The sequence below is a fragment of the Ornithodoros turicata genome, chromosome 6 (assembly GCF_037126465.1).
Source record: "Ornithodoros turicata isolate Travis chromosome 6, ASM3712646v1, whole genome shotgun sequence".
NCBI classification, from domain to species: domain Eukaryota; kingdom Metazoa; phylum Arthropoda; class Arachnida; order Ixodida; family Argasidae; genus Ornithodoros; species Ornithodoros turicata.
In genome coordinates, this window is record NC_088206.1 from 3,534,061 (window position 1) to 3,558,601 (window position 24,541).

General features: G+C 47.1%; 4 protein-coding genes across 6 annotated transcripts; 3 read left to right on the forward strand and 1 right to left on the reverse strand.

Annotated features, from left to right (window-relative positions):
- The first annotated feature begins 45 nt into the window (after window positions 1-45).
- LOC135398839 (coiled-coil domain-containing protein 25-like) lies at window positions 46-4,176 on the forward strand. Its single transcript, XM_064630354.1, has 8 exons — window positions 46-255; window positions 536-583; window positions 665-756; window positions 1,636-1,711; window positions 1,833-1,936; window positions 2,360-2,562; window positions 3,127-3,172; window positions 4,077-4,176. Exons 1-8 carry the CDS (start codon window positions 231-233, stop codon window positions 4,110-4,112), a joined length of 630 nt encoding a protein of 209 aa, XP_064486424.1. The 5' UTR covers window positions 46-230; the 3' UTR covers window positions 4,113-4,176.
- A 577-nt stretch (window positions 4,177-4,753) lies between these two features.
- On the forward strand, window positions 4,754-16,423 carry LOC135398840 (HBS1-like protein). Of its 3 annotated transcripts, none has more exons than XM_064630355.1 (18): window positions 4,754-4,976; window positions 5,095-5,163; window positions 5,842-6,027; window positions 6,126-6,254; window positions 6,498-6,545; window positions 7,130-8,452; window positions 9,803-9,947; window positions 10,030-10,182; window positions 10,783-10,923; window positions 12,057-12,167; window positions 12,569-12,681; window positions 12,759-12,875; window positions 13,427-13,660; window positions 14,131-14,304; window positions 14,452-14,537; window positions 15,081-15,295; window positions 16,006-16,150; window positions 16,209-16,423. In XM_064630355.1, exons 1-18 carry the CDS (start codon window positions 4,934-4,936, stop codon window positions 16,215-16,217), a joined length of 3,441 nt encoding a protein of 1,146 aa, XP_064486425.1. In that variant the 5' UTR covers window positions 4,754-4,933; the 3' UTR covers window positions 16,218-16,423. The 3 variants fall into 3 exon arrangements, with proteins under 3 accessions (XP_064486425.1, XP_064486426.1, XP_064486427.1); XM_064630356.1 differs by having other exon boundaries at window positions 10,786-10,923; XM_064630357.1 differs by lacking the exon at window positions 7,130-8,452 and having other exon boundaries at window positions 4,758-4,976.
- A 596-nt stretch (window positions 16,424-17,019) lies between these two features.
- Window positions 17,020-18,897, reverse strand: LOC135398841 (ATP synthase subunit alpha, mitochondrial-like). Its single transcript, XM_064630358.1, has one exon. It carries the CDS (start codon window positions 18,829-18,831, stop codon window positions 17,149-17,151), a length of 1,683 nt encoding a protein of 560 aa, XP_064486428.1. The 5' UTR covers window positions 18,832-18,897; the 3' UTR covers window positions 17,020-17,148.
- Window positions 18,898-19,189: 292 nt separating this feature from the next.
- On the forward strand, window positions 19,190-22,257 carry LOC135398842 (E3 ubiquitin-protein ligase rnf146-like). The gene is made up of 4 exons (XM_064630360.1): window positions 19,190-19,425; window positions 19,598-19,749; window positions 19,835-20,007; window positions 20,723-22,257. Exons 1-4 carry the CDS (start codon window positions 19,383-19,385, stop codon window positions 21,264-21,266), a joined length of 912 nt encoding a protein of 303 aa, XP_064486430.1. The 5' UTR covers window positions 19,190-19,382; the 3' UTR covers window positions 21,267-22,257.
- The last annotated feature ends 2,284 nt before the right edge of the window (window positions 22,258-24,541 follow it).

Here is a 24,541-nt window from a genome sequence, read left to right on the forward strand (position 1 = left end):
GACTGCAGCGACTGTACACGGCGTCCCTGAACCTGAACCCCTGAACCTGCTCAAATAAATTTTCAGTATTGAGGACGGTAGTAAAGGCAGATTTGTGAGAAATTTGAACAGGGCACCCTATCGATGCGGGTAGCATTTGTGGCTTTTCACTTTTGTTTTGTGTAGTTGTTTGTGGCTTTTGCACATGGCTACTGCTGGGTTGTGCAGGTGATGTGAGCTCCACAGCCACCATGGTGTTTTACTTCAAAAGCACAGGCATGTTAAAACTTTGAAACTGGTATCAGTGTGATTTTGACCAAGGTTGTGCGCCACACAATTAGAACACATGTATTGCAGTGAGCTATTCGGGAACAGTTTTGCGGTGCTAAACGTGAAACTACAGTGACCTGCCAAAGATCGCTTTATGATGTCAGCAAATGTTCAACATTTAAGCTGGTGAAAATGCAGCTGTCATCACACACGGCTGGAAGCGAAATCACGAAAACCAGGACGTCTAACATGGCTTGTTTTAATTTGGCGCATGTTTACTTTTCAGTGGTGTCTCCTCCAGCCCTCATCTTTATGGGCCTGGACAAATATGAAAGTGAGTCGCACACGAAATTACGTCTTTCACTTCAAGTACACTCATTAAATTAACGATTGGTATAAATTATCTTCGTTGAAGATGAAGATCTCATCCGCTGGGGCTGGCCAGAAGATGTGTGGTTCCATGTGGACAAAGTTTCCTCAGCTCACGTCTACCTTCGGTTGCAACAAGTACGTTTTTGTTACCTATCTGACAGGGATATGTGTAAGATGAATAAATCGTGAAATCAACTAAAATAGGTTGATGCTGAAAGAAGCACAGAAAGTGTTTCAGTCACTACCCTTTTTAAAAACGAAAATGACTACTAAAATGCACGATGCTAAGTGATTTATCCGTCAGACGCATAAATATCGCAGAATGTGATTTTATAAACCGCGACAGTGCGCAACGGTGGCAGTGCCCGCAACTAGCCGCCCGAGTCGCATTGACGTCATTATCGCACAGCCTGGATTAGAGAAACGTCGTCTGCTACGCAGGGAGACAAAGGGGAAGAAAAGGAAAGCGCTGTCCCCGATTGGGGCACTCTTGTAACTGTAACGACATCACCAGTGATGTTTTTCCTCATTTCGCCCCGCAGAGCAGGTTGAGGCTGGAACGTGCACGTCCATGTTCCAGTACATTTTTTTTTCACCAGAAAAATACTGCGTACAGCTAACTTTTTTTGTGTTACTTGTCAAGTCAAGTGGCATCCTTTCACAATGCGTCAGAAACAGAGAATCTTTGAGATGGCTTTAACTGATGTGATTGATTAAATGGTGCCCACATTTTATTTGTAAGAAACCCGAGAAAAAAAAACATTTTTCATAGTTGACGAGATACAGACGCTTGAACAAACCTTGCCGCCTTTGCCTTCGAGCTTTGATGTAAGAGGGACTAGGGCACTGACCGTTGCTATTGGTTCTCGTAATCATGTGACTGCTGGATGGATTTCGGCATTTGCTATGCCTATTTGTACACATCTATTAACCTGCTTTCATGTAAAATTTGGAACGCGGGCTCACGTCAGTGCAAATAACCCGCATCTGTATTTTTCTTCTTTTGTCAAAAAGGGCCAGACGCTAGATGACATTCCATCGAGTGTTTTGGAAGACTGTGCGCAGCTGGTGAAGGCGAACAGCATTCAAGGTGACACTGCACTCACTTGCACTATCACACACACACAAATGCACTATCTTTACAATAGGGTGCAAGAAGAGCAAATTGTTCGATCATGGTCCTTCTGACCACTCACAGACGACCTTTTCAGGTAACAAGATGAACTCAGTGGACATCGTCTACACCATGTGGTCCAACCTGAAGAAAACAGCCGGCATGGACGTCGGACAAGTTGGATTTCACAAGCAAAAGGAGGTCTTTTATCTGTTTCTCATTTCTGCATTTCACTCACTGATTGCTTTAGTCACCGAGTCATAAGGCGCGGCAGTGGTCTTGAAAAGAAAGTAAACTGCAAGATATATATTTGAGATAATAAAAAATATTAACACAGCATAAATACTCAACGTAACACAAAAGTTCATATACAACATAAATGTTCAGTGTCATTAACAATTTCAGCTTCTAATGCCAATTAATGGTTCGTCGTACATTGCCATTCCATGCTAGCTCGACGTATTTTCGATTGATTAGTAAACATGCTTCACCCGTCCCATTATAGTAACCGCACTTCAACAAAAGAGCAGAGCTTCCAGCCCCAGACACTTCTTGTCACTTTTAGGACGTATATCATATTTGGGTACGATCTCGCTTTCACGTACTTTTCTGTCTCCTTTGCAGGTTCGTACGGTTAGAGTCGAGAAACGCATCAACGAGATCGTCAACCGACTGAACAAGACGAAGGAGGAACGCCAGGTGGACTTCATGGCAGAGCGGGAAGAGAGAGACCGCAAAGAGCGAGAGGACAAGAAGCAGCTCCTGCGACTGCAGAAGGAAAAGGAAAAAGAGGAACAGAAACAGAAGGAAGAGCAGACAAAACTCAGGTGCTGTTCTGCTTCTCTTCCTCTGCAAGCTTGCTTGATCCTGGAAAATCTCTCGTTACGTTTTATTCCAACCGAAAAGTCGCGTACACGCGACACTTCATTCGCGGGACACGGGACATTCTCCCTCTTAAAATCAGTAAAAAATTCCCAGTGCTCCGATAAAAGAAGCACAAAGCACCAAGTTTTTAGAAAACAGAACTTCATAGTTTTTTAGATCAGAACAAAGAAATGTTCACACCTGGTTTCGGTTTTTACGATGATGCATGCTGTTGCACCTTTGTGGACGTTACGAGCGCGTGCCTGCGAGATAAGGGTGATTGAAGAGGAATGTCTTGAGATATGATAAAATGTATTCAGCAAGTTTTGTCTTTGGAACTTGGACGCTCAGCACGGTGCCATCATGATAGGCTGTAAAACTTTATCGTAAATACTAATTGGCCGCAAATTTAGCTCAAAGACTTTGTCTTGTAGCTCTGATCATCATAAGAATGGAACACCGTTATCTTATCTGTGGTCTGTCTCTTTTTAAAGGTCCAGCTATATTTTTTTTGTTTGCTTTTACAGGAGCTACGACAACTTGATGAAGGAGGAAAAAATGAAGTCTAACAAGGTAGCGTAATAGTGTCCCGCAATGGCCCTCAAAATTAGTAATAATATTCGAGCTTCTCATTAATTCACATTATAGCAGCATCACATAGTATGGCAATACGTAAGGCCCCGGGTTTTCTACGATTCTGCGAAATCTCGTGGAATCCTCCGTTTGGCACGGAATTTCGCGGAATCCCTCATTTCGCTCGAAATCTCTCAGCGTTTTGCACGGAATTCCGTGGAAATCCAGTTGGGTCGAAGGATGCGATTTGTGAGACCGTTTTAAAGCCGTTGGTGCTACTGAAGTTACTGCGGTGCTTTTGTTTGATTTGCGCGCACTTTTGGGTGATGGTCCACTGACGCGATGGACGATAATGTCACTCTAACTACAAAACGCGGAAAGGATATCGTATATCGTAACGAACGTTCTGACAAAATTTGCGTACCCCCGACTTTTCCGACGATTTTTGGAGAAAAAGTGCGCAAATTATGCGATCAGGTATTTGTTACTTATAAACTCTAGGTGCTGAAAGACCTTTAATCAGGTATAAAATGATCGTAGGCGATAGACTGCATTCGCTGTCGGAAGAGAACGCAAGCTTATAAAAAAATTTTTGTTCACACATTATCCAAGAAAATAAAGTGCTTCCCGTTTCAAGCGGCTGTTGACTCCTCGCCACAGAAAATCGTGGAATTTACGAGTCCGTGCCGCGGAATTTTAAATTTGATTTTAAATAAATTAAATAAAACCAGGGGCCTTAGCAATACGATAGTAGCACTTTGATGCCAGAGGGTTTTTGGTCAGTTCCTTTTTCAGATTTGTTTTGCCTCGAACGAGTGGTTTATCTTGCTTTGTGATTTAGTTCATGTGTGCAAACAGATTACAGCTGAGACACACAATACAATTTTCTCCTTTTACTTTTCAGGAGGAAGACGGTTATGACTCTGATGATTTTATGTGACATGCGTGGACAAGGTTGCTCGTGGGAGGAAGATGTACTATAATAAATTTAGCCTGTTCTTTTCTCTGCTTTTTTCCTTTCCACTGTAATGCATGTGAACATAGAATGATAAGTGTTGTGCATTCTTTCAGAATACTGATTCATGGAAACGTCGCAGATTGCCCAACCTCAATGATGTTTGAAATTAACTGTGGAGTAATAATTGCACTCTCGTCTCCTTATCTGTCTAAGAGATAACGGTCTTGTGTCATCCAGTTGTGTGTTTCTCGTCCATGTCATTTTCCTCAGATCCAAGGAAATATTGCCACGCTCTAATATACACCAGCTCGCTCGTGGCCCTTTATTTTGTTTGAACGGTCTATGCCAGGGAGTCGGAAACCTTTACAATCATAAGGGCCATATTTCATTATCCCCCTCCCGCAACTTGTCGACCTTTTTCCGAGGGCCGCAGAAGTCATTTGAACCCATTCTAAAATAAGCATAAATTAGCCAGCTATTGCTGTGTAATAAGTGTAACTGTACTGAAGGCTTGCGTTTTCGATGGCTTGTTGCATTCACAAAGTTATGGTAGTACGACCCCTGGGCCCTGGGCTATGCTGATTCAAATATTTCGTAGCGTCGTCGCTCGGATAAGCAGGCGAGCAACACTGCGCCGTATTGTATCCGCCATCTTGCCTTGGGCGCAAAATGTGTTTTCTCTAAACATGGCAGCGTGGACGGTAATATCACTGACGCGTAGATTTTCTACAAAGCTACTGTGATCACTCAATACATGGGTTCACATAACTAGCAGAATCTGCTAGTCGTGTGATCGATGCCAAATGGCAAGACACCGGAATGTGCGGACTATGAATTTTGATGATGGTAAGGATTATCTCAAGTTATGCCCAGCAGCTCCTCTGTTTTGATCACGTCTGTGAGACTTTTTTGTACGGAAGTCAGTACGGATGTCTCTTTGCAACTTATCGTTGCGACTTTTTAGATTATGAAGGCTACTACGACGTCTACGGCAGATCTCAAGAGGAAGATGCTTGCATTTCGCCGAGCACAGGTAAATGACGCCCAAAGTCAACTGAGTTTGCGATAGCGCCAGGGTTGAGTTAAAATGCAGCATGGCATGCTCTCGGTAACTTACGGCGATATTTCATCTGTTGTTGCAGGCCAGGATAAAAGTTGATGCGACCGATCCCAATTCCGACCATAAAGCGAAATTAGTTCACAAACCAAGTTCACTCCAGCAAATGCCAGTTCCCAGTCTTGGATGTTTACTTAGTTACATGTAACTGTGATTAGGCACCAATTATGGTGAAACTAGCCGTAAAATGTAATAGTAGCGGAGTTGCTCAGGCAGTGCCGTATTTTGCACCTATCAGTTTCTCAATGCGGTTCTTTGGAACTCTGTTTTCTGAAAGCTTCTGTTCAGCTACCCGTTTTGGTGTTGGGAAGGGATGTGCTTTACTTACAGTGGCGTGATATCACTGACGGTTACTTATAAATGCAACTGTTGAAATGAAGGGTGCGAGAGAAGATAAGCATGCTGTAAATTGACCAAGTTACCTTAACTTGCTGTTGGTAGCTATAGCTAACTGGCGTTCCTAAAAACGTTACTGTAAATGTAACTCCGTCGCTAGTTTCATAGGCTACATTAAACTACGTTTAATTGTTCGTGACTGGCATACTTGTGCAATACGCTTTCGGACACTGTACTGACGTGGCAATTTTCTTACAGAGGCCCAGTTCCTTTATAATCGCGACAAACTGCACTCCATGTCGTCTTTTCTGTCGCCTGGAGTCCTCACGGAAGAGAATGAGAACAACGAGGACGACGACAGTAAGGAAGCAGACGGAGTACCTGGAGCACCGAAAACGGATTCTCATGTGGTCTTTGAGCCGGGGCTAACGCCAGAGGATGAAGGTATTTGTTTATGCCACCGAGATATTTCTTTAATATGTCCGCCGCTGAATTTTTGCGCATCTTTTCTCGTTTTTTTTTTTCTTTTCTTTTTTTTTCAGTGAGGCTCTACGAGTGCTTGGAGAAGATGCAGAACGTCGTGGGTGATTCCATTCCAGAGCTGACGCTGAAGAAGGCTGCCATCGAGGCGAGCTTCAACGCGGAGCGCGCCCTTGACAGAGTTCTTACTGGTAATCGGACGGATGTCCTTTTTAGCGACGCTGCGTGTCAAAAATTCACCCTGAACCAAATCTTATGTGCGTTCCAAACACTAATATGATTTAAACCTGAGAAAATCGGTTGGTCCGTGGGTTAATGCTGCCCGCCTAACAGATCCTTAGTGGACCAATCGGTATAACCGATCTATTTAATCATTTGCTGTAGCTGTGTGACTAATTAATTAATTAATCTACGTAATTACCGAATCATTACAGAAACAGAAGCTCCAAAAGCACAGCGTGAGAGACCACAAGGCAGAAAAGGTATGCAGCAAAAACAAATTGTTTCGGTAGCTGCAGCTATGACATTTCTTGAATCCAAGATGATGCTGCTACAATTATCTTGTTGAAAAGCAAAAAAAAAATTGATTGATTAATTAAATTAAAAAAAATTGTTGCACATATTTAAAAATACCCAGGTTTTTAGGAACTGAAATAGTGGAAGTAGTGTCAGCACACTGTGCTGTTGAGGCCAAGCTGATAATGCCGATGGGACATTTTCAGTCTAGGTCGACGTTGGAGACAATCATGTAAACCAGATGTTAATGTTTAGCTCAGATTATATTCAAGCAGATAAAGCAGGAGGCAGAATGACACGTGATCTCTCTTTGTAGACTTTGCCCTAATAGATGCACTAGCGATCGTCTTTGGTTCAAGAGAATGCGGCAACAGTGTTTTTGTACCGAATGACGTTCCAAAGCATGACAAGTAACAGTAGGCTCTCCTCTCTTTTCTTTCTTCTCTCTCCCTCTCTCTCGTGCCCGTGCCATTGTCATCACCATCATCATCATCACGAACCACCTGATCCCACCCTTTCCAACATTTGGTCATGCCACACGCAAGGTAAGAATACAGTTGCATTGGGGGGAGCTCCGTGTCCGACTTGTCCGCCGTTGACCATGTTGCCGACACGCTCGACCAGCTGAGTCTATCGGCCAGCATCGGGGGGAAATCGGGCAACCGAGAGGGCGAGAACGATGGAGCGTCGGAGTTTGACCTTCCGGATCTGAGTGGAGCCATCGACCTGGAGCACGCCGACGTCTGCGACGGTGTCACGCTGGGCAGCACGCCGATCGGGGCAGGCGTGGACCTCGACGTCCTCCTCGGCTTGGCGGACGCCGCGGAGAAATCCCCGACGAGCGTGGGCCCAGATTCGGACAGGCGCGCAGCCCCGACCGCGTCCGACATATTGCCGCGCTCCAGCAGTGCACTGGGCAGCTCGCCGGACGTCCTACCGGACCTGGACGAGCTAGGGCTGGGAGACCTGCCAGAAATGGACTTGGAAGCAGTCGTCAGGGTGGTGGATTCGTCAGTGCCCAAGTTAGACGCCTTGTTAGGGTTAGCCGAGGGCAACGAGGACGGAGCCACTGGGGGACACAGCGACGGGTCGTCTGCGGAAGAAAAGCTCGACGCTTTACTCAGTCTGGAGGACGATGTTGATGACATACTAAATTGCGGAGGTAGAGGCCCCGGTGCAAGACTTCTTGCCGGAGGCGTGGGCTCCCTTTTAAATTATGGCGGCGAAGCAGACAAGCTGCAACACACGAGAGAGAAAGTGTCGTCTGCTGGTTACAGGGATAGCGGTTTCGATGCGTTTCTCACTTCCCTCGGCAAGGAAACGGACGGAGCGGTGGCAGCAAAGAAGCCAGAGTCGCATTTTGATCTCTCGTCGCTGTTGGATGCGCTCAACACTGCAGACGCGGCGGATGCCTGCGCAACCGGACCCGTCGACCGACAAGAGAATGCCGCCAAGAAGTCGCCACAGAGAACAACACTAGATCTCGGAACGATATTGGGCCTAAAAAATTTCAACGATGAGGGCAAAGAACCTGCCAGCACTGGAGGGACGTTGAAGCTTGATTCGATCTTGAAAGGAAGTTTCGGCTCAAAATGTGATAGGCGGTCTCCAGAATCCATTTCCAAATTATTTCCAATTGACCCAAGTGGGATGGAGTGTGGTGCGTCCTTACTGAACAAGAAGCCTTCCCTGCTTGGTTTGGTGCTGACAAAGTTTCCCCTGGATCGCCGGAAACGAAGCGGTCTTGGCGTTAAAAAATGGCTCAGGGAGATGTGTCTTAGTGCGGGGACTCCAATTGTGCCATTTGGATTTGTCACGCCGTCACCGGACGATGCTGTAAAAGATCATCGGAAGCGAGCCTTCGATTCTGCAGGTACACAGGCTGATGACCCAACATGCCATGGCACGTTGAATTGCGCCAAGGCATGCCACTTTGAAACAGGCGTTACGTTATCAGATAAATGTTACAGCGATGCAGTGCTGTGGAGATATGTTATAGTTTCCAAATGGTTGACTACGGTACGTGCAGATGTCAATGCGATATCTTAGTTTACGGATGTACATATAATGGTTTTAAATCCACGCGGATTCTACTGTGGCGCCTCCACGGAGCACGATAATATCTAACCCAGTATCCGCATGTAAGCACTAGCGCCTCTGCTGACGTTCCCTAGCAGTGTTGCCACTTTTTCTCTGCTTGGAGTCGCTAAATTTGGTTTAAAAAGTCACTAAATCTCGCCAAATTTGGGTGAAAAGTCTCTAAAAGTTGCCAGGTTTAAAAAAGGTGCGTAATTATACCAAAAATTACTGTCATTGGTAGCTTTAGCGGTTTATTATCTATCTTCCCAACAGCTCGAGTAACATCTTTGGGGCAGAGGGAGCCTTTCTGGCTGCATACAGTGTTCAACAGAATGGTGCCAGTTAAACAGTTTTGCATTATCATACAGCTGTTGGTGCGCACTACAATATATGTAGACCCTGATGTTTTAGGGTTAAACCCGATTTTTCCCCGAATTGAGGTTCACCTATCTAGGGTTAAACCCGATTTCTACCTGCAAAACTGCACCTAGGCTAGGCACCTCAAGGCATTGACATACTAGTTTCTCACAAAATATGCGACTGCCCCTTACTTCTGGCACTCTGGATAAACAGTGACAGGATACTCAGTGAACGTTTATTCTACAATAATGCCCGATTTCTCCCCGAACTCAGTCTGATGGTAATTTTTCTGCCCGAATTTGCATGAATTTTCGACATCAATTTATTGACCCGATTTCTACCCCCTGAATTTGGAAAAATATAAAATCCGAAAACTTCGGGGTCTAAATATATGTGGTGAAAGCTCGACCTCTAGTTGCTCTGCACTTTGGAACCTCATAGTAAGACGAGCAACATGGAGCTACGAAACCTATTTTCATTTGTTGACGACCATGATATACGGGGGGAAAAACTTTATTTACTTGTGCATTGAGTACTGAATGCAGAAGCGGCACTGACGGCTTTAAAAGTAAAAAAAAGGAGGGTGGGGGGGATAGTGGACGAGTTTAGATGAGAGAAGAAGAAAGGAAGAGTTCTCTGGGGGCACCCTCTAATGTAGACCGATGGGGTACGCTGTTTGGCCCCTGTGGCACTGGAAACAACCGCCCGACTCTTGAAGAGTCTCTGGCGAATCTACCGCGCTGTGTTGTGCTACGTCTGCACCATGTGTTTCCTTCTTGCATAGAAAGAAGAGCTCTGCAGCCTTTAGATAAAATTGCGGAGAGGAAACCCCCGGCACCGGACGCCGAAGTTCTTCCACTGAACGCGGCTCTGAGGCAGACCTTTGCGGCAAAGCAGGCGCACGACGCCGAAATTAGGCCCTCCACAAAGTATGTGCACGCTGCCGCTTTTGTTCGCGGTGTTCCGGTGTTTGTTTCCGTTGCAGCGTTCGTTTTCCTTGTCTGTTCGCAGGAGCGGTGCAGAGAGTACCTTACTGGCTCCAAGCAACGAACTCGGTGACGACTCAGGGTCCAGTCGCAGCAGTCCGAGCTCGGACGAAAATCCAAAGTCGACTGACGGGACGTCTGAGCTGGTGGGTGATAGCACTGTGCTGAAGACACCCAGGTATGACACAGACAGCTTTTCAATAGAGCTGTGTGAGTGTTCAAAATTTCGAGTATGAATCGAATATCTGATGCCATTTGAACGCTAGTCGCAACCTATTTTCATGTTCGAAATTTTCGAATATATATATATATTTTTTTTATTTTTTTTTTCGAATAGTGCTGCAGTGAAGGTATCGCTTGTCGGCTTCACCTTATTACCTCCAAGGGTTAGATGAAGCCCACTTCACGATACTGCCGTTGTTCTCTTGGTGTGCGGCTCCCTTCTGCAAGCCGGCTTCATTTTGTAACAGTTGAGCGTTAGGTGAAGCCTTAGAGCATGGAAGGAAAGCAAAACAGATAAAACAATTCTTCCAACTTTGCTGCCACCCTTTGCCAGAAGCGAACGAGGTCACATGAGTCTGCCTTAAAAACGAGACGCTGCATGTGCACATTTGAATAGTTAAGCGACTGGTAACCATAGTGTGACATTTTTTTCGGATCACCAGTTTGTACGCTAGCTGTACTGATGACACGTGTGTCCTCGGACTTTTCCATCGCTGCACATATTTGCGGTTGCTTAGTTTTCGTTGGTGGTAACCATCTGCTTTCATCCACTCAGCAGCAAGCCTAAACCGTCCAGCAAGGATGCCCAATCAGAGTACAACAAGGAGCGTGGGAGTGCCAAGCCCCTCCTCAACCTGGTGGTGATTGGCCACGTTGATGCGGGCAAGAGTACGCTCATGGGTCATCTGCTTTACAGGTACGTCTGCATTGTCTGTCGGGGCGCCTTTGCGTGAGGGTTCCAACCAATTCAAGAAAGGGTACTCTTTCTAAAGATTCTCGAGAAAAGTCTGACAGCCCGAAAGTGTGACTAAAGAATGACACCTCTCCCTATAATTTAACCTCTGTATGTAATAAGAGGATCAATCGAAAAACCCCAAACTGAGAGAAAACTGCGAGCGACTGTTTGGTAAAGTAATTGCAGTTGGGTTTCCTCGAATCATGCAAATACAAAATGTGTAACAAATATATATATGTGTCTACTCTACATGCATGTCCTCTTAGCATCATTTCTGGGTGCGTCACTTAGCAGAAATTGAACGAAATTCAGGAGCATGAATTATCCCCCTTTTCAGTGTAATACCATATGCACAGGGTTCTCGTGCAGAAAAAAAAAAAAAAATGCACGAGACGGACTTTGATGGTAAACAGTGTTGAAAGGTAGGTACACTGTGAAGTCACCCGTGTGTAGTGGACCAGCCAGGATCAGACTTATCGTGATGCTAAATGAGCACAATCTTGAAAATAATGTACTAGAAGACTAGCATAATATGACTAATTAGCTTGGTGCACACAGTCAAATGAGGTAGGAAGAACGTGCTTTTTGAGTGCAAGTGTGATTTAAATAGTTTATGGAGTCAGAAAGTATATTATAAAATGCTCCTAAGGAGGGTGGTGGTCGTGGGGGGGTGATATTGGAGGAAGGTGCGGTCAGCCTGCTCAGGTGTGGCGGCTCGGAGCACCCTTCTTACCATACTCCTGCTGCACCTATGATGCCGTTCTTAGTTTTGGCCAGAACTGCAGGCACACATCTAATGGATCAACTGCTCATTCCAGTTTTGTATCCTCCCAGCCGTCTGTACAAAAACAGGTGTTTCCCTGCAAGTTGGTGTTGCATTTTAAACCCAGCGGGTGCCAATGCAGAAACACAGTTGCAGGACTGTGAAATCAACCTGGTTTTCAACAAGAAATGCAGCAAAGACTATTTGTTACGTCAATAAAGTAACATCAATAAAAGTTGTTGCCTTTGTTTGTCAAAGTACGTCCGTCTAGTGAAGCGTGTATGTATTGCAGACTGGCACTCATCCACGCATCTCTTCTTTTCTTTTTTAGGCTGGGTTGTGTCCAAAAGAAGCTCATGCACAAGTACGAGCAGGACTCAAAAAAACTCGGCAAAGCCTCCTTCATGTACGCGTGGGTGCTGGACGAAACGTCCGAAGAGAGGTAATGCACTCCGAACAAAAGATTGTTAACCAGCCCAGTCCTTGTCGGAATAGAAAAAATTGTTGACAAAAAACTCGAGCACATTGTTGTTCATCACAAACATAATCTCGGATTGTTATACGAAAAACATCTCTTAATACATGATGCTGTGTCATGTCCCCATAGAACTTTGTTGCTACAGATATGCCATGATGGTTTCTCTGCCATTATGAAAGCAATGTTTTTGCTCCTGCCTTTTTGCTGTCTTTCCCTTTTCCCCATCCCGTAACATAAAGTCTAGGCTGTGGCAGCCAGTACGAATTTGTAATATATTTGGTGCCACAACGCTCGTGTACTCCGTAACTTAAAAAGCAGACTGGGTGTACGGCTAACTACCTTTTTAACGACGTGTCCAAATATAGGAACCGTGGGATCACCATGGACATAGCCCAAGCTAAATTTGAGACCCCCGGACGCAGCATCGTTCTCCTTGATGCTCCTGGACACAAAGATTTTATTCCAAATATGATAACGGGTAAGGCTTTGGTGATGGTTACACGGACCGAGGAAGGGCACAAACCTGAAACCTGTTTTTTTCCGGTTCTACCAAAGGAGCCGCGCAGGCGGACGTTGCAATCCTGGTGGTGGACGCCACAAGAGGGGAATTTGAAACTGGTTTCGAAGCTGGCGGTCAGACGAGGGAACATACGCTGCTCGTTAGGTCTTTAGGTATGCTAGTATCTTTCTTGTGGATGAGTATACATGTTGTCCGGAGATAAACCTTGCTTTGCATTTCTGTCATTATTTCCTGCGGTTTTGGAGTACCTTACACCGGGCTCGAAAGCTTCATAATTTTCCATCATCGTAACTTTCCCCATTGAAGACACGCGCCAAACTTGGTTCACTTACCTGCCATGATGACACACTGGTTACCGAGAATAGTGGTGATCTCGTTGGATGTCCCTAAAGCGTGAAATGCAGTAACGTCTTAAGATATTATAACGTTGCGGTCTGTATGGCGCACATTATGGCATGAATTCAATTCTGGCAATAACTGGAACATACGTGCGTTTTCATACATGCATGCAAAGAAAATAGTTTGATGACACCAGTTAGTGTTCTCTTATATGACCGTCTGGTAGTGTAAAATGTGTCTGCAAGCTGGCTGCATTTCTTCTTGTTCTCGGGAGCTTCCGGGCCTGGTAGGATACATCAAGGTTTATCTCCGGATGCATTGCATGGTTCGACAGGGAGCGTGCTACTAAATTTCCGCGCTCTAGGTGTGTCACAGCTAGCAGTTGTCATCAACAAGCTGGACAACGTCGGTTGGGACAAGAACCGGTACGAAGAAATCACCACGAAGCTCCGGGCCTTCTTGAAGCAAGCTGGGTTCCGCGAGTCGGGCTTCACCTTCGTACCCTGCAGCGGCCTCACCGGAGAGAACCTGGTCGAGCCGTCGTCCGAGGAGGCCCTCCACAGCTGGTACAACGGCCCTTATCTCGTCCAAGTGATAGGTGATCAATCGTTCATCATGATGTTATCGATCGGTCAATTATGTGGGCCAGGCAACAGATTTACGAAGCATCGTCTTTTGCGTGGACTTTGTCTCTGGTAGCCTGTGCGACATCGTGCTGTGCTCTGGCACTGCAACGGCTTGACGTTGATGCCGGTTCTAGGTACCCTTAACCAGATTCGGTTTTTGGGTTCGGAGCAACAGAAATTTTTGACACGTGTTGTCTCTTCGTGTTCCAACCCAGTAGGTTTGTCGAGAACCACAAGCTTGTAGGGGTGTCGCAAAACAATTTGGGATGCAATTACATTGTAACGGTAGTACGCAGGAAAAAATGTAGGAGGTGTTGCCAAACATTCGGGGAGTGTTGGGGGCGGTCTGGATAAACCACTGTTCCAACCTGCGTCTAGTAGATACTGTGTTTTTCCATTGTTCTGGTGTAGTGAGGGCTTTCGGTCGTCCTTTCATGAACAGATAGCTTCAAGCCACCCGAGCGTCCAGTAGCCAAGCCGTTCCGCCTATGCGTGAGCGATGTCTTCAAGGGCACCGGATCAGGTCCATGCGTGTCCGGTCGCATTGAAGCGGGTGCCGTGACCAATGGCGACAAGGTCTTGCTCATGCCGGCAGCCGAACAGGGCACCGTGAAAGGTGAGATAGCACTCGGAATACGATACATTAACAACACATTACGCAACACATGACCGCTGTCTGCACACCACGTGGTTTTTATGCTAAAGAGCAGACATCTCTGAACATTGCCCAAAATATGTGCACACTCAGCGTTATTTTTTCCAGGTGTTATGGTTAACGAAATGCCGACCCAGCAAGCATTTGCGGGGGACCAAGTCGCCCTGACGCTCTCCGGGGTTGACGTTATGAACGTAAGCACTCAAACTTTCAGGCATGCTGAAGAGCACTGCATTGCAGTCCACTTCGATCTTTTTTAGCAGTCGTTACAGTAGATGCTACTGTATAAAGATATAGTATATAGGTAGTACCAGAATATTGAGAATACCAGAAGAGAGAGAAAAACACTTTCGTATTTTAAAAAGGGGGGCAACCTTTGGTCAACAATAAGTTCTATCAAGAACACGGCAAAAATTTATACGGCACTGTAGCGTAAGCACACAGGACAAGCACAACAGCGAAATAATAATATAAATGCCATGACAATGTCTGCCACCCGTTGTTGCACGACTTTCTCTTTGTTTTTCTGCCAATGAGTGGTATATAAGACCGAGGGTCGAGTTCTTCTGGTGCACCCATGCGAAAAAAAGTTTCTCCTATATTCCAGCTTATGCGATACATGTAAAAAAAAAAATGGCTGCCACATCATTCTCTGTCGATAGCCGCTTTGGTCTTCTCTTCTGGTTGTTGTCTTCAAAAAAACAGAAAAGTGCATGAAAGAAAATTTTAACCACCAGGTGACAGTGGGCAGCTTCCTGTGCGACCCTGCGGTGCCAATCCGTGTGACGTCCAAGTTCCAGGCACGGATCGTGGTGTTCAACGTCGAAATCCCCATCACGAGGGGCTTCCCGGTGGTGCTTCACTACCAGAGCATGAGCGAACAGGCATCCGTTCACAAGCTCATCTCGCAGCTCCATAAGACAACCGGTGAAGTCGTCAGAAACAAGCCCAGGTAGCCACCGCGGACTTCGGTTAATTTTACGTCATTGGGTGCGTTAAGTAGGTGCCCCTCTTTTGGGGCACCCATACAAGGCGTATGAGAAACCCGGAGCGACCGCTTAACAGAAAAGAACAGCTTTAGTGCATTACATTGGCAAAACAACCTAGACAGAGAAAAGGCCTGCTTGCTCGGCGACGTGACGTAACAATTAAGAGTCGGCCAATGAGGATCGTGCTTTCAACGGCCGTAGCCAATCGCGGACGTGCTTTCGGCGGTCGTGGCCATACAGACGAACCACCGTCGTCTGCGAGTTGTGATTGAATGTTCCCGGGTACTAATTGGGAAAACTTGGAAATAAAGCACAAAACTGTCCCAATCTTTCTCAAAACTGATTTTCTGGAAAGCGTCTCGCACCTTTTGTCTAAATATTTAGGTCTGCAGGTTCCAGGTCCTTGCAGGACAAATAGGTTGTCACAAATAGCTCTCTCTGCCGACATTATGATTCACGTTTCCGACAGTTTACCGAGAACGACAGGTCGAAGGAGCGCAAGGATTTCGGGTAGATATCGGGGATTTACCCAAATTCTCGAAAATTTGAAAACGAAGAACCCCAAGTTCACCCTATATCTTGTAGCAGCAACACTCTCGAAAACGTGCTGCCATTTTTCCCAGAATGGCCTCGTCCAAGACGTCTGCAATGGTTAATAGCGCGACTCGTGCAGGTGCTTGACGAAGAACAGCAGCGGCGTGGTCGAAATCAAAGTGAGTCGACCCATCTGCGTCGAATTGTACAACGAGTTCAAGGAACTGGGGCGGGTGACACTGCGGTCGGGAGGCAGCACCATTGCAGCGGGAGTGATCACAGCGGTGAGTCGCTCGACCCTCGTCAACAGATTCCCAACGAGCTGTTTCTTTTCCTTTACAGATCACATGACTATGCATTGACCTTACCCGGCTTGCAGTGAATTGTTGGTTGCTGGCAGATTGAAACCCCGGGAATGTCGCCTGCAAGGTGGCATGGAGGTGTTTTGTGTGCCAATGGCAGATTTTTCCTTTTTTTTTTTGCAATGCAAAAAAAGAAAAAAACAAAGAGCTAACGGAAGGAGTAAGAAACAGTAACAATAAAATTGTTTTGCAGTATTTACATACGCATGTTTTCATTGGCCATACCTTGGCAAAACTAACTCGTGAGCAGCATGCTCATTCGTGCTCAGTGTGGCGAATGAGCTGAGCGTGAGACAAGCGAGTACGAGTGAGCAAAAGGAGAGCTGACCGGAAGATGAGTGAGCGAACAAACCAGAATATTAGCATGAGCAAAACTCGCTTCCAAGCTTGAATGAGGAGCTGAGCAAAATTCACACACAAGAATGCTCATTCTTGCTCAGTGTCTTGAATGAGCACGAGCAGTCTTGCGGTTCATGATAAGCAACTGCCTTACAAGATTTCATTTTCACCTTACTCCCCTCTCCTAACCTCATTTGACCCTCACGTGATCCACCCCCCCCCCCCCCCCCTCAAGATCATGCCCCGAGATGTGATATCCAGAAGAATTGGCAGAACGTATGTTGCTATCAGTTTACATTGGCCATTTTTAAATTTCTTTGAAATTTTGGTGAATCAGAATACTAAAGATTGAGCCCCCACTCCTGTTCTGCAGAGGATGTGCCAAGAGAAACTCTGGTTGTGCTAGATACGCATTTATCTGCAAATAGCTGGTCACAAAACTAGTGCAAAGGCCCATTTTGTGTCAACTTCTTTATCCAAAACGTTTTTAAAACTTAGTACAGCCGCACTTTGGTCCCTAGACACAGACACAATATTTTTTTTCGGAATGCTTCTGTGGTCCCTTTGCACGCGGTGCAACTTTATTCCTGCGTAAATGTCTTCATGAACTCCGTGACGACTGTCTTCAACTTTGCATCCGTCTCATCGCTGATCTTCCCTTCGTGCGCGATCGTTGCCAAGAGCTGGGTCTGCGTCGACCGGATGTGCTGCAAGAACTCCTTTTCGAACTTTCCAATAAGAGCAGGATCCATCTTGTCCAGGTATCCTCGCACCCCTGTGTAGATGACGGAGACCTGATCTTCGATTGCCATGGGGACGTACTGCCCCTGTTTCAGCAGCTCCGTCAGTCTCACACCCCTGTTGAGCAACTGCTGAGTTGCGGGATCCAAGTCCGACCCAAACTGGGCAAACGCGGCCACCTCTCTGTACTGCGCCAACTCCAGCTTCATGGATCCGGCAACCTGCTTCATGGCGCGTGTCTGAGCCGCAGATCCGACCCTGCTGACCGACAGTCCCACGTTGATGGCGGGGCGGATGCCCTTGTAGAAGAGTTCAGTCTCCAAGAATATCTGTCCGTCCGTGATGGAGATCACGTTCGTCGGAATGTACGCGGACACGTCTCCGGCTTGCGTCTCGATGACCGGCAAGGCGGTGAGAGATCCGCCACCAAAGTTGTCGTTCATCTTGGCGGCACGTTCCAGAAGACGAGAGTGGAGGTAGAAGACATCCCCGGGGTACGCCTCACGTCCCGGAGGTCGTCTCAAAAGCAGGGACATCTGACGGTAGGCCACGGCCTGTTTTGACAGATCGTCGTAGATGATGAGGGCGTGCATGCCATTGTCGCGGAAGAACTCTCCCATGGCACAGCCAGCGTAGGGGGCAAGATACTGCAACGGAGCGGCGTCCGAAGCAGTAGCACTGACGATGACCGTGTACTTCATGGCGTCCGCAGCTGTCAGCCGCTTTAGAATCTGAGCCACTGTACTCCTCTTCTGTCCAATAGCAACGTAGATGCAGAACAGCTTCTTCTTGTCATCCTTGCCCTCGTTGAACCTTTTCTGGTTGATGATGGCGTCGATTGCGATGGCAGTTTTACCTGTCTGACGGTCGCCGATGATCAATTCACGTTGTCCTCGTCCAATGGGGACTAAGCTGTCCACAGCCTTGATTCCCGTAAGCATAGGTTCCTTGACCGAGGTTCGGGGAATGATGCCCGGAGCCTTGATGCCGACACGTTGGCGCTTCTTGCAAGCGAGAGGTCCTTTGCCGTCGATGGGAGTTCCCAGGGCGTCGACAACGCGACCGAGAAGTTCGTGTCCGACAGGGACGTCGACGATAGCTCCTGTTCTCTTGACGATATCACCTTCCTTAATGAGTTTGTCGTTACCGAAGACGACGATACCGACATTGTCGGGTTCCAGATTCAGGGCCATGCCTTTTAGTCCGCTCGAGAACTCGACCATCTCTTCCGCTTGGATGTTTTTGAGGCCGTAGACACGAGCAATACCATCACCGATAGAAAGCACCCGTCCAGTTTCTTCCAGGTTTGCTGTTGTGGCTTGGCCCAATAAGCGTTCCTCTAAGATGGAAGACACCTCAGCCGCACCGGGTCCCCCGGCAGAGAACCGGTTCGAGGTGGAAAGACGCCGAATCAAGTAAGAACTCACACCTGTGCATTGTGTAGGGTAGCGTAATGCTCCACGGGACACTTGCCTTGCCAAACAATTGGCAAATCTTGCAGATACAAAAGCCATACTAGCCATACTGAAGCAAGGAACCGAACGGCAAGATCGAGAAACAGGCCCACGTGACCACGGATCTCCCCCAAGTGTAATACGTAAAATAAATTTATTTTACTTATGAAAGCTAGAAACAGATTTGGAATAAATCTGGGCATTTACTGTTTGGTATAATTAATTGGCATAAAATACAATAAAATACAATATTTTAGCCAACTTTTCTGTGTTATTTGACAGAACGTTGGGTTTTATAATACTGAAGGTACAAATAAATAAAGACTTTTTAGGTACGTAATACACAGTAAATTTTAGTGAATAACAAAATGGAACGCGGAGAATTACCGTACTTTGTTTTGTTGAGGAGTTCTAAATAGGTGACGCGGCAGCCGCGCATTACTACACAATGTCGTAGTGTTTGTTTTTGTCGTAGTGGTTTTTGTTGACCTCAGTGCGTGTTGGAACTCGTTAACTTTGGAAACGCTATTTTGAGATTGTCACGCTTGTAGGCGTTGCGAACAACAGATTATGTAAAAGATCGGAGTACGTGAAACGGAGGAAAATTGTAGCCTATAACAATGAGCGTGCAGGAGCCTTGCGCAGCAAGTGGTTCCAACCGAGGTGAGCTGCTACTTTCCGTTGAAAAGCCATATTTAAAAGGCCACTGTGTAAACGATCGACCTTAGCAGGTATATTCCAGATGTTGTTTGAACAGCTGACCTTCCGGTAGACTTTGTCAACAACAAGCCTTTTTCGTCTTCGAACGCCTGTCAATCGGAGTTTTTGTTTCTAGATACCGAGGGCACATCAGCTGCAGATCTGGACTGTGCCGTTTGTCTTCAGAAGTGTAACCATCCTGCGAAGTTACCCTGCGGTCATGTCTTCTGCTTCTTATGCGTTAAAGGAATATCTTATCAAAATCGACGGTGCGCTATGTGTAGACAGGTAAACACGATTTTGCTGTTCTTTTTTCTTTTTTTGCTCTGGTGGTTTCTGCTACAGCGATAATCTGTGTATATTCCCTTTACAGGTAATTCCACGGGAATTCATCGAGCAGCCCGAGCTCCTTCCAGAACCCTTACCTGGCCCTGAAGTCGCATTTGAAGGGTACCAGTGGTTTTACGAGGGCCGGAACGGCTGGTGGCAATACGATGAGAGGACAAGCACAGAGTTGGAAGCCGCATCGAAGCGTTCAGCGCGAAGGTAACGCACTGGATGATGCGCACGATATTTCGTGACTTTATGTTGCTGGACAACTTCACATTAGCAAATTCGGAATGCTCCAAGTAACCAATAGAGCATATTCACTGATGTCTCCTTTCTAGAGGGTATACCAGCCTGAAAAAGCTGACGCCACCCAGATTATGCAGGGGTGTGTCGAAGTTAACTTCGAGACTATTCTACCATGATGAAAGGTTCCATTTTGTATAGATGTTTTCTTTGTTTTTAACGTCTGCGTAATACATTTACTCCGTGGTTTTGTAACTATGTACGTCGATGGTACTGGTGACTGTACAAATTCTGCAGTGCAAACGCTTTCAGACAAGGGCTGCTCGGGACTTGTTTCTGAAGGAATAAATTGAACCGAGCTGCTGTATCCGCATCATGTTTTACGTGTGAACGTGTTTTGTTGTATCTGCACGTAAGGCCTTTCCATTATAATTTAGGCAACCTGCAGAGTTAATGGCTGCATGATGATGTAGATGATGATGATCCTATCGGCTGTGCCCTTTGTATCGGGCAGACAACGCTGATGAGGCGCGTCCCAGCCAAGTACGATTTAAACAAAAACAAACAAAAAACTCAAACAAAACTGCGTCAAAAAACTGTCAAATACCAGTGTTGGTAGAACACGGCAGTTTTCGGAATCAGCAATTATCATTTTAACTCTCTCCCTTCCAATTTATTTCCTTCCTAGGTGTGAAGTCCTGATAGCTGGCTTCATCTACGTCATCGACTTTGACCAAATGGTTCAACATCGGCGCGATCATCCCTCTCGGCGTCGCAGGATCAAGAGGGACTTGATCTCCATACCAAAGAAAGGTATCGCGGGAATACGCACCGAACCAGCAGCAGCAGAGGATGCCCCTACCGACGGTGCGGCGACCCCGTCAGCGGCGGAACCCACGTGTCCCGTTCCGGTCCCTGAAGTAGCCGCGGCATGCACTGTCACCGTCGCTCGGGATGATGTGGCGGGGTCGGTACGGGGAACAGAGCTCCACCAACCTACGAGCGATGCTCTGAGCGATCACTCGTACGTTGCTTGCAGAAGTTCAGCACGCGTGGTTGAAGAACTTGTTGAGGAAGTGCCAGCACTGGACATCGTGGAGCATGCCGCCATCAGAAATGTTGTGTACGATCTGGCCAGAGAGGAGGGTGAAGTTGCCGAAGTACCGATCCGACCGCCGTCGACTCGGAGGCGCAGGGCGCCGCGGAGGTGGTACTACGAGGACTTCTTGTAGCGTCGTTGTGGCTCCTCAGTTTTATTTGTGATAGATCTTTGCCTCCTCAGAAAGCTTGTGGGGCTCAAAATATCCTGTACAGTACTGACACAGGCGCAGAGGCATTGTTGCATTGTTCTCAACTGCCTCAGCATCTGTTCCCTCCTGTTCTGTTACCGTAACTCCTCCTGGTAGCAGAACAGCGAAATACTTTTGAAGCCGGAATATCATTTGTGTTTATTTGTTTGCAGAAACCACTATGCTCTGTGGCAGTGACCTAACTAAAGCTATAAGCATGTGTGCTTTTTTTTCGTGTGATGCGAAAAACTTCGTGGCTGCTCGTAAAAACGAGGACTATGCTTGTAGCGCCATCTGTCGAGGTGCTTTGGAAAGAAAATTTTTGCAACGAGCACGAAATCATGTCCCTCAATTTAGTTCGTGCATCAGGGCAGCTTGTAGAGTGCCTTCTTTGATCTTGTGCGGTCCTAAAAAAATAATATAAACACAATTTGGAAATTGCAAGGAGAGATTTGTACAATTACTTTTGGTGTGTCTATTTACGTTAAAAGCCCCGAGATGGGACACTGCATAATGGAGGGGCGTGCTATACATAGCAAATACTCTTACAATTACATTGTTTGTCCATGTTGTCGAGGTCCATGTGTATTGTCATGTACCTATTTATGTGACTTTAGGGACCATGTGTAACGCAGGTCAGGAGCTATTTTGGGCTATTTTTAGCACGGTTATTTGTAGCATCAGCCCTTGCTTTCGGCATAATTGACATCATCTTCAACACCGTGGTGACGAGATGCTACTGTCTGTGCAGTTGGCTACAGATGTTCCGCCTCTCCGTGTAAGCTGTCTTTACATATAGGGGATAAAATGGCATGTTCTTTTTACATAAATACGTTTGAAGGTACACCAGGATAAAACAAGTTTCTTCAGTGTACATGCTTCCATGCTGTGTAGTGCACCGAAAAGTGTTCCAGTAAAGACTTGTATTAATTTTTGTTTTCGAGAATCTTCCATTGACTTCTTGACAGAAAAACGTAAAACACGTAATCTCCGCGAGCAGCTACTAATTAAGAGAACGAGAAAATCTTGAACAGGAATTGATACTTCAAAAGGGGTGGGGGGCAAATCTCAGAGAGTGCCCCCCCCCCCCCCCCCGACCAAAAAGTAGTTCCGGCCCTGGCTGGGAGGAGGGGGGGTCATGTAGGGGGAAAGTGCTGTCAGTCTGCTCTGGAGTGGCGGCTCGGTGCACCCAGGGGAGGGTGAAAGAGGAGGGGGAGAGATGGTGGCACAGGAGAGCAGGAGAGGAAGGGGTGTGCTAACCCTCTTGCTCTGGGATTTGGGTAGTCCAAGAGAACTACCCACCGCAGAAGACATGCGAGCATCCCTCAGTATTCTTCATTGGGATGCTCCCTGTACCACGGTAACCACAAGGATTATTGACGAAGTTACCCCATCAATGGAGGTGGGCAACAAGGTGTCGAAGAAGGCCGGTTTCAAATGCTCGATCGAGACGTTGTCCGTGCTACCGTTGATGTCGAGGGTGAAGTACCGGTCTGCGCGGTGAAGAATCCGGAATGGGTCGGTGTGGGGGAGGAGCCGGGTTGTCACCGTAAATCGAATGTAGGGTCACCAGAATGTGGCTAACGGGTATCGTTTACAGTGGCTGCCAGAGCAGACTGAAGTGGGCGCTAGTGGCGTTGACGATGGTGCCGCCACAGTATAATACGGTTCACGCACTGAAGTTGAAAAGCTTGGCTGCACCGCGAAAAGAAGGGGGGGGGGGGGGGGGTCGCGAAGCTATGTTCCATATTTTACGGTGACAAGCTCTTGGCTCAATTTCGTGAAGATCCTGTCCAGTACGTCGCATCGCCGAAAACCTAGCGCGCGCCGCAGGTGTTTCTCGCTCTTGGCACGAGACGAAGCGAAGAAACTAGAAAAAGGCGCGAGATGCAGATTGGTCATTTGGGAGAGTCACCGTGGGTGTGACGTTGGCGTCACGTGCCTCGGAGGAATAGTGGCAGCCATAGTGGCAGCGGCAGTTACCGCTACTACTACTACCTATACCTGCGCGATCTAATATACCTACTGACTTCACTCTTCACCACGACCTACAGCAGCACTACCTAATGGTGTGGCCTACAGGCAGGGACGGTGAGAGAAACTACGGGCTCCGGGAATTGGTCATACCCGGGCCCCTGCCTCACGTCTCGATAACATAGTCCAAGTATTTCTTTTTACGTGATTACGACGGGCCCTGGGTCGTGCGTGCCCCTGAAGAGGCCAGGGCCCCGGCTGCCCCCCCCCCCCCCGTCCTGCCGGCTCTGCCTACAGAACCTCTGTATCAGTAGGCCGTGGTGAAGAGTTGCGCCTCGTGCGTGCCGGCTCCTCGTCGCCCGCAGCAACAGCAGGGATACGTTATTGTGTGTGTGTGTGTGCGGAGTTGAATAGCGGCATTATGGGTCGTCCTAGGAAGTGCACGTATAGGGAAGAAGAACTTACTTGCAGACTACAATCGACAGGGCGAACCCAACGAGATAGAGATAGGGCCTGTTGCTCTGGGCCAGGTGGCGCGAGTGAGCAGCAACATCAGCGCCCCAAATCATGCAACACTCCCCAGTTTAGCAGACGACGCGGCACTTTCAAGTACACGGTTTCGAGTTGTTCGCGCTTTTCAAGAAGCACCGCTTTTTCTGTGGATTTCCTACAGGTTTTGTAGCTTCCTTGGCACCATACCGTTTGACACACCATGCAAAACCCGCTGATGGAACTCCTTACTGTTGGGATCCGCGGCCGTTTGGGCCCGAAATGGCGCTGTGCAAACTTCAGTGCAACAGCCCTTATAACCGCCCGGCGTGTCCCCTTGGACTTCGAAGCTCCAAGGAGACAGAATGGCGTATAGATGCAAGCTTGCTGGTGGATAAACTCCATGATAGTTATGTTATTATAGTATATAGTTACGCTATGTCATAGTTTTGTCGTAGCAGTGGCGTATCTAGTGCGTGGCAGGTGTGGACAGGTGCCATGGGCGCCAGGTGAACAGGGGCGCCATTATGCGGTCGGGTGTGAATGTGCCAGGTCGGGCACTCAACCTGGCACATTCATAAATGATCTAAAGCACCCGCCATTAGGGAGGTTGTAGTGTGAAACCTAGTGCGGACCACACGAAAACGTATCCCCAAGGACATCATGTGTTGCCATGGGCGCAGGTAGCTCTAGATACGCCACTGAGTCGTAGTCATAGTATAGTTATGTTATAGTTACTCCATGTTGTGTCGTTT

Bases quoted from the DNA above. Each gene is read 5' to 3' on its own strand.
- LOC135398839 (XM_064630354.1), top strand. From the start codon at position 231: ATGGTGTTTTACTTCAAAAGCACAG. The intron at 1,712-1,832 runs GTGACACTGCAC...CGACCTTTTCAG, and splicing joins GAAGGCGAACAGCATTCAAG to GTAACAAGATGAACTCAGTG. The intron at 2,563-3,126 runs GTGCTGTTCTGC...TTGCTTTTACAG, and splicing joins GAAGAGCAGACAAAACTCAG to GAGCTACGACAACTTGATGA.
- LOC135398840 (XM_064630355.1), top strand. From the start codon at position 4,934: ATGGCAAGACACCGGAATGTGCGGACTATGAATTTTGATGATG. The intron at 8,453-9,802 runs GTACACAGGCTG...CTTCTTGCATAG, and splicing joins GCGAGCCTTCGATTCTGCAG to AAAGAAGAGCTCTGCAGCCT. The intron at 9,948-10,029 runs GTATGTGCACGC...GTCTGTTCGCAG, and splicing joins GAAATTAGGCCCTCCACAAA to GAGCGGTGCAGAGAGTACCT.
- LOC135398841 (XM_064630358.1), bottom strand. From the start codon at position 18,831: ATGGCTAGTATGGCTTTTGTATCTGCAAGATTTGCCAATTGTTTGGCA.
- LOC135398842 (XM_064630360.1), top strand. From the start codon at position 19,383: ATGAGCGTGCAGGAGCCTTGCGCAGCAAGTGGTTCCAACCGAG. The intron at 19,426-19,597 runs GTGAGCTGCTAC...TTTTGTTTCTAG, and splicing joins AGCAAGTGGTTCCAACCGAG to ATACCGAGGGCACATCAGCT. The intron at 19,750-19,834 runs GTAAACACGATT...TTCCCTTTACAG, and splicing joins GGTGCGCTATGTGTAGACAG to GTAATTCCACGGGAATTCAT.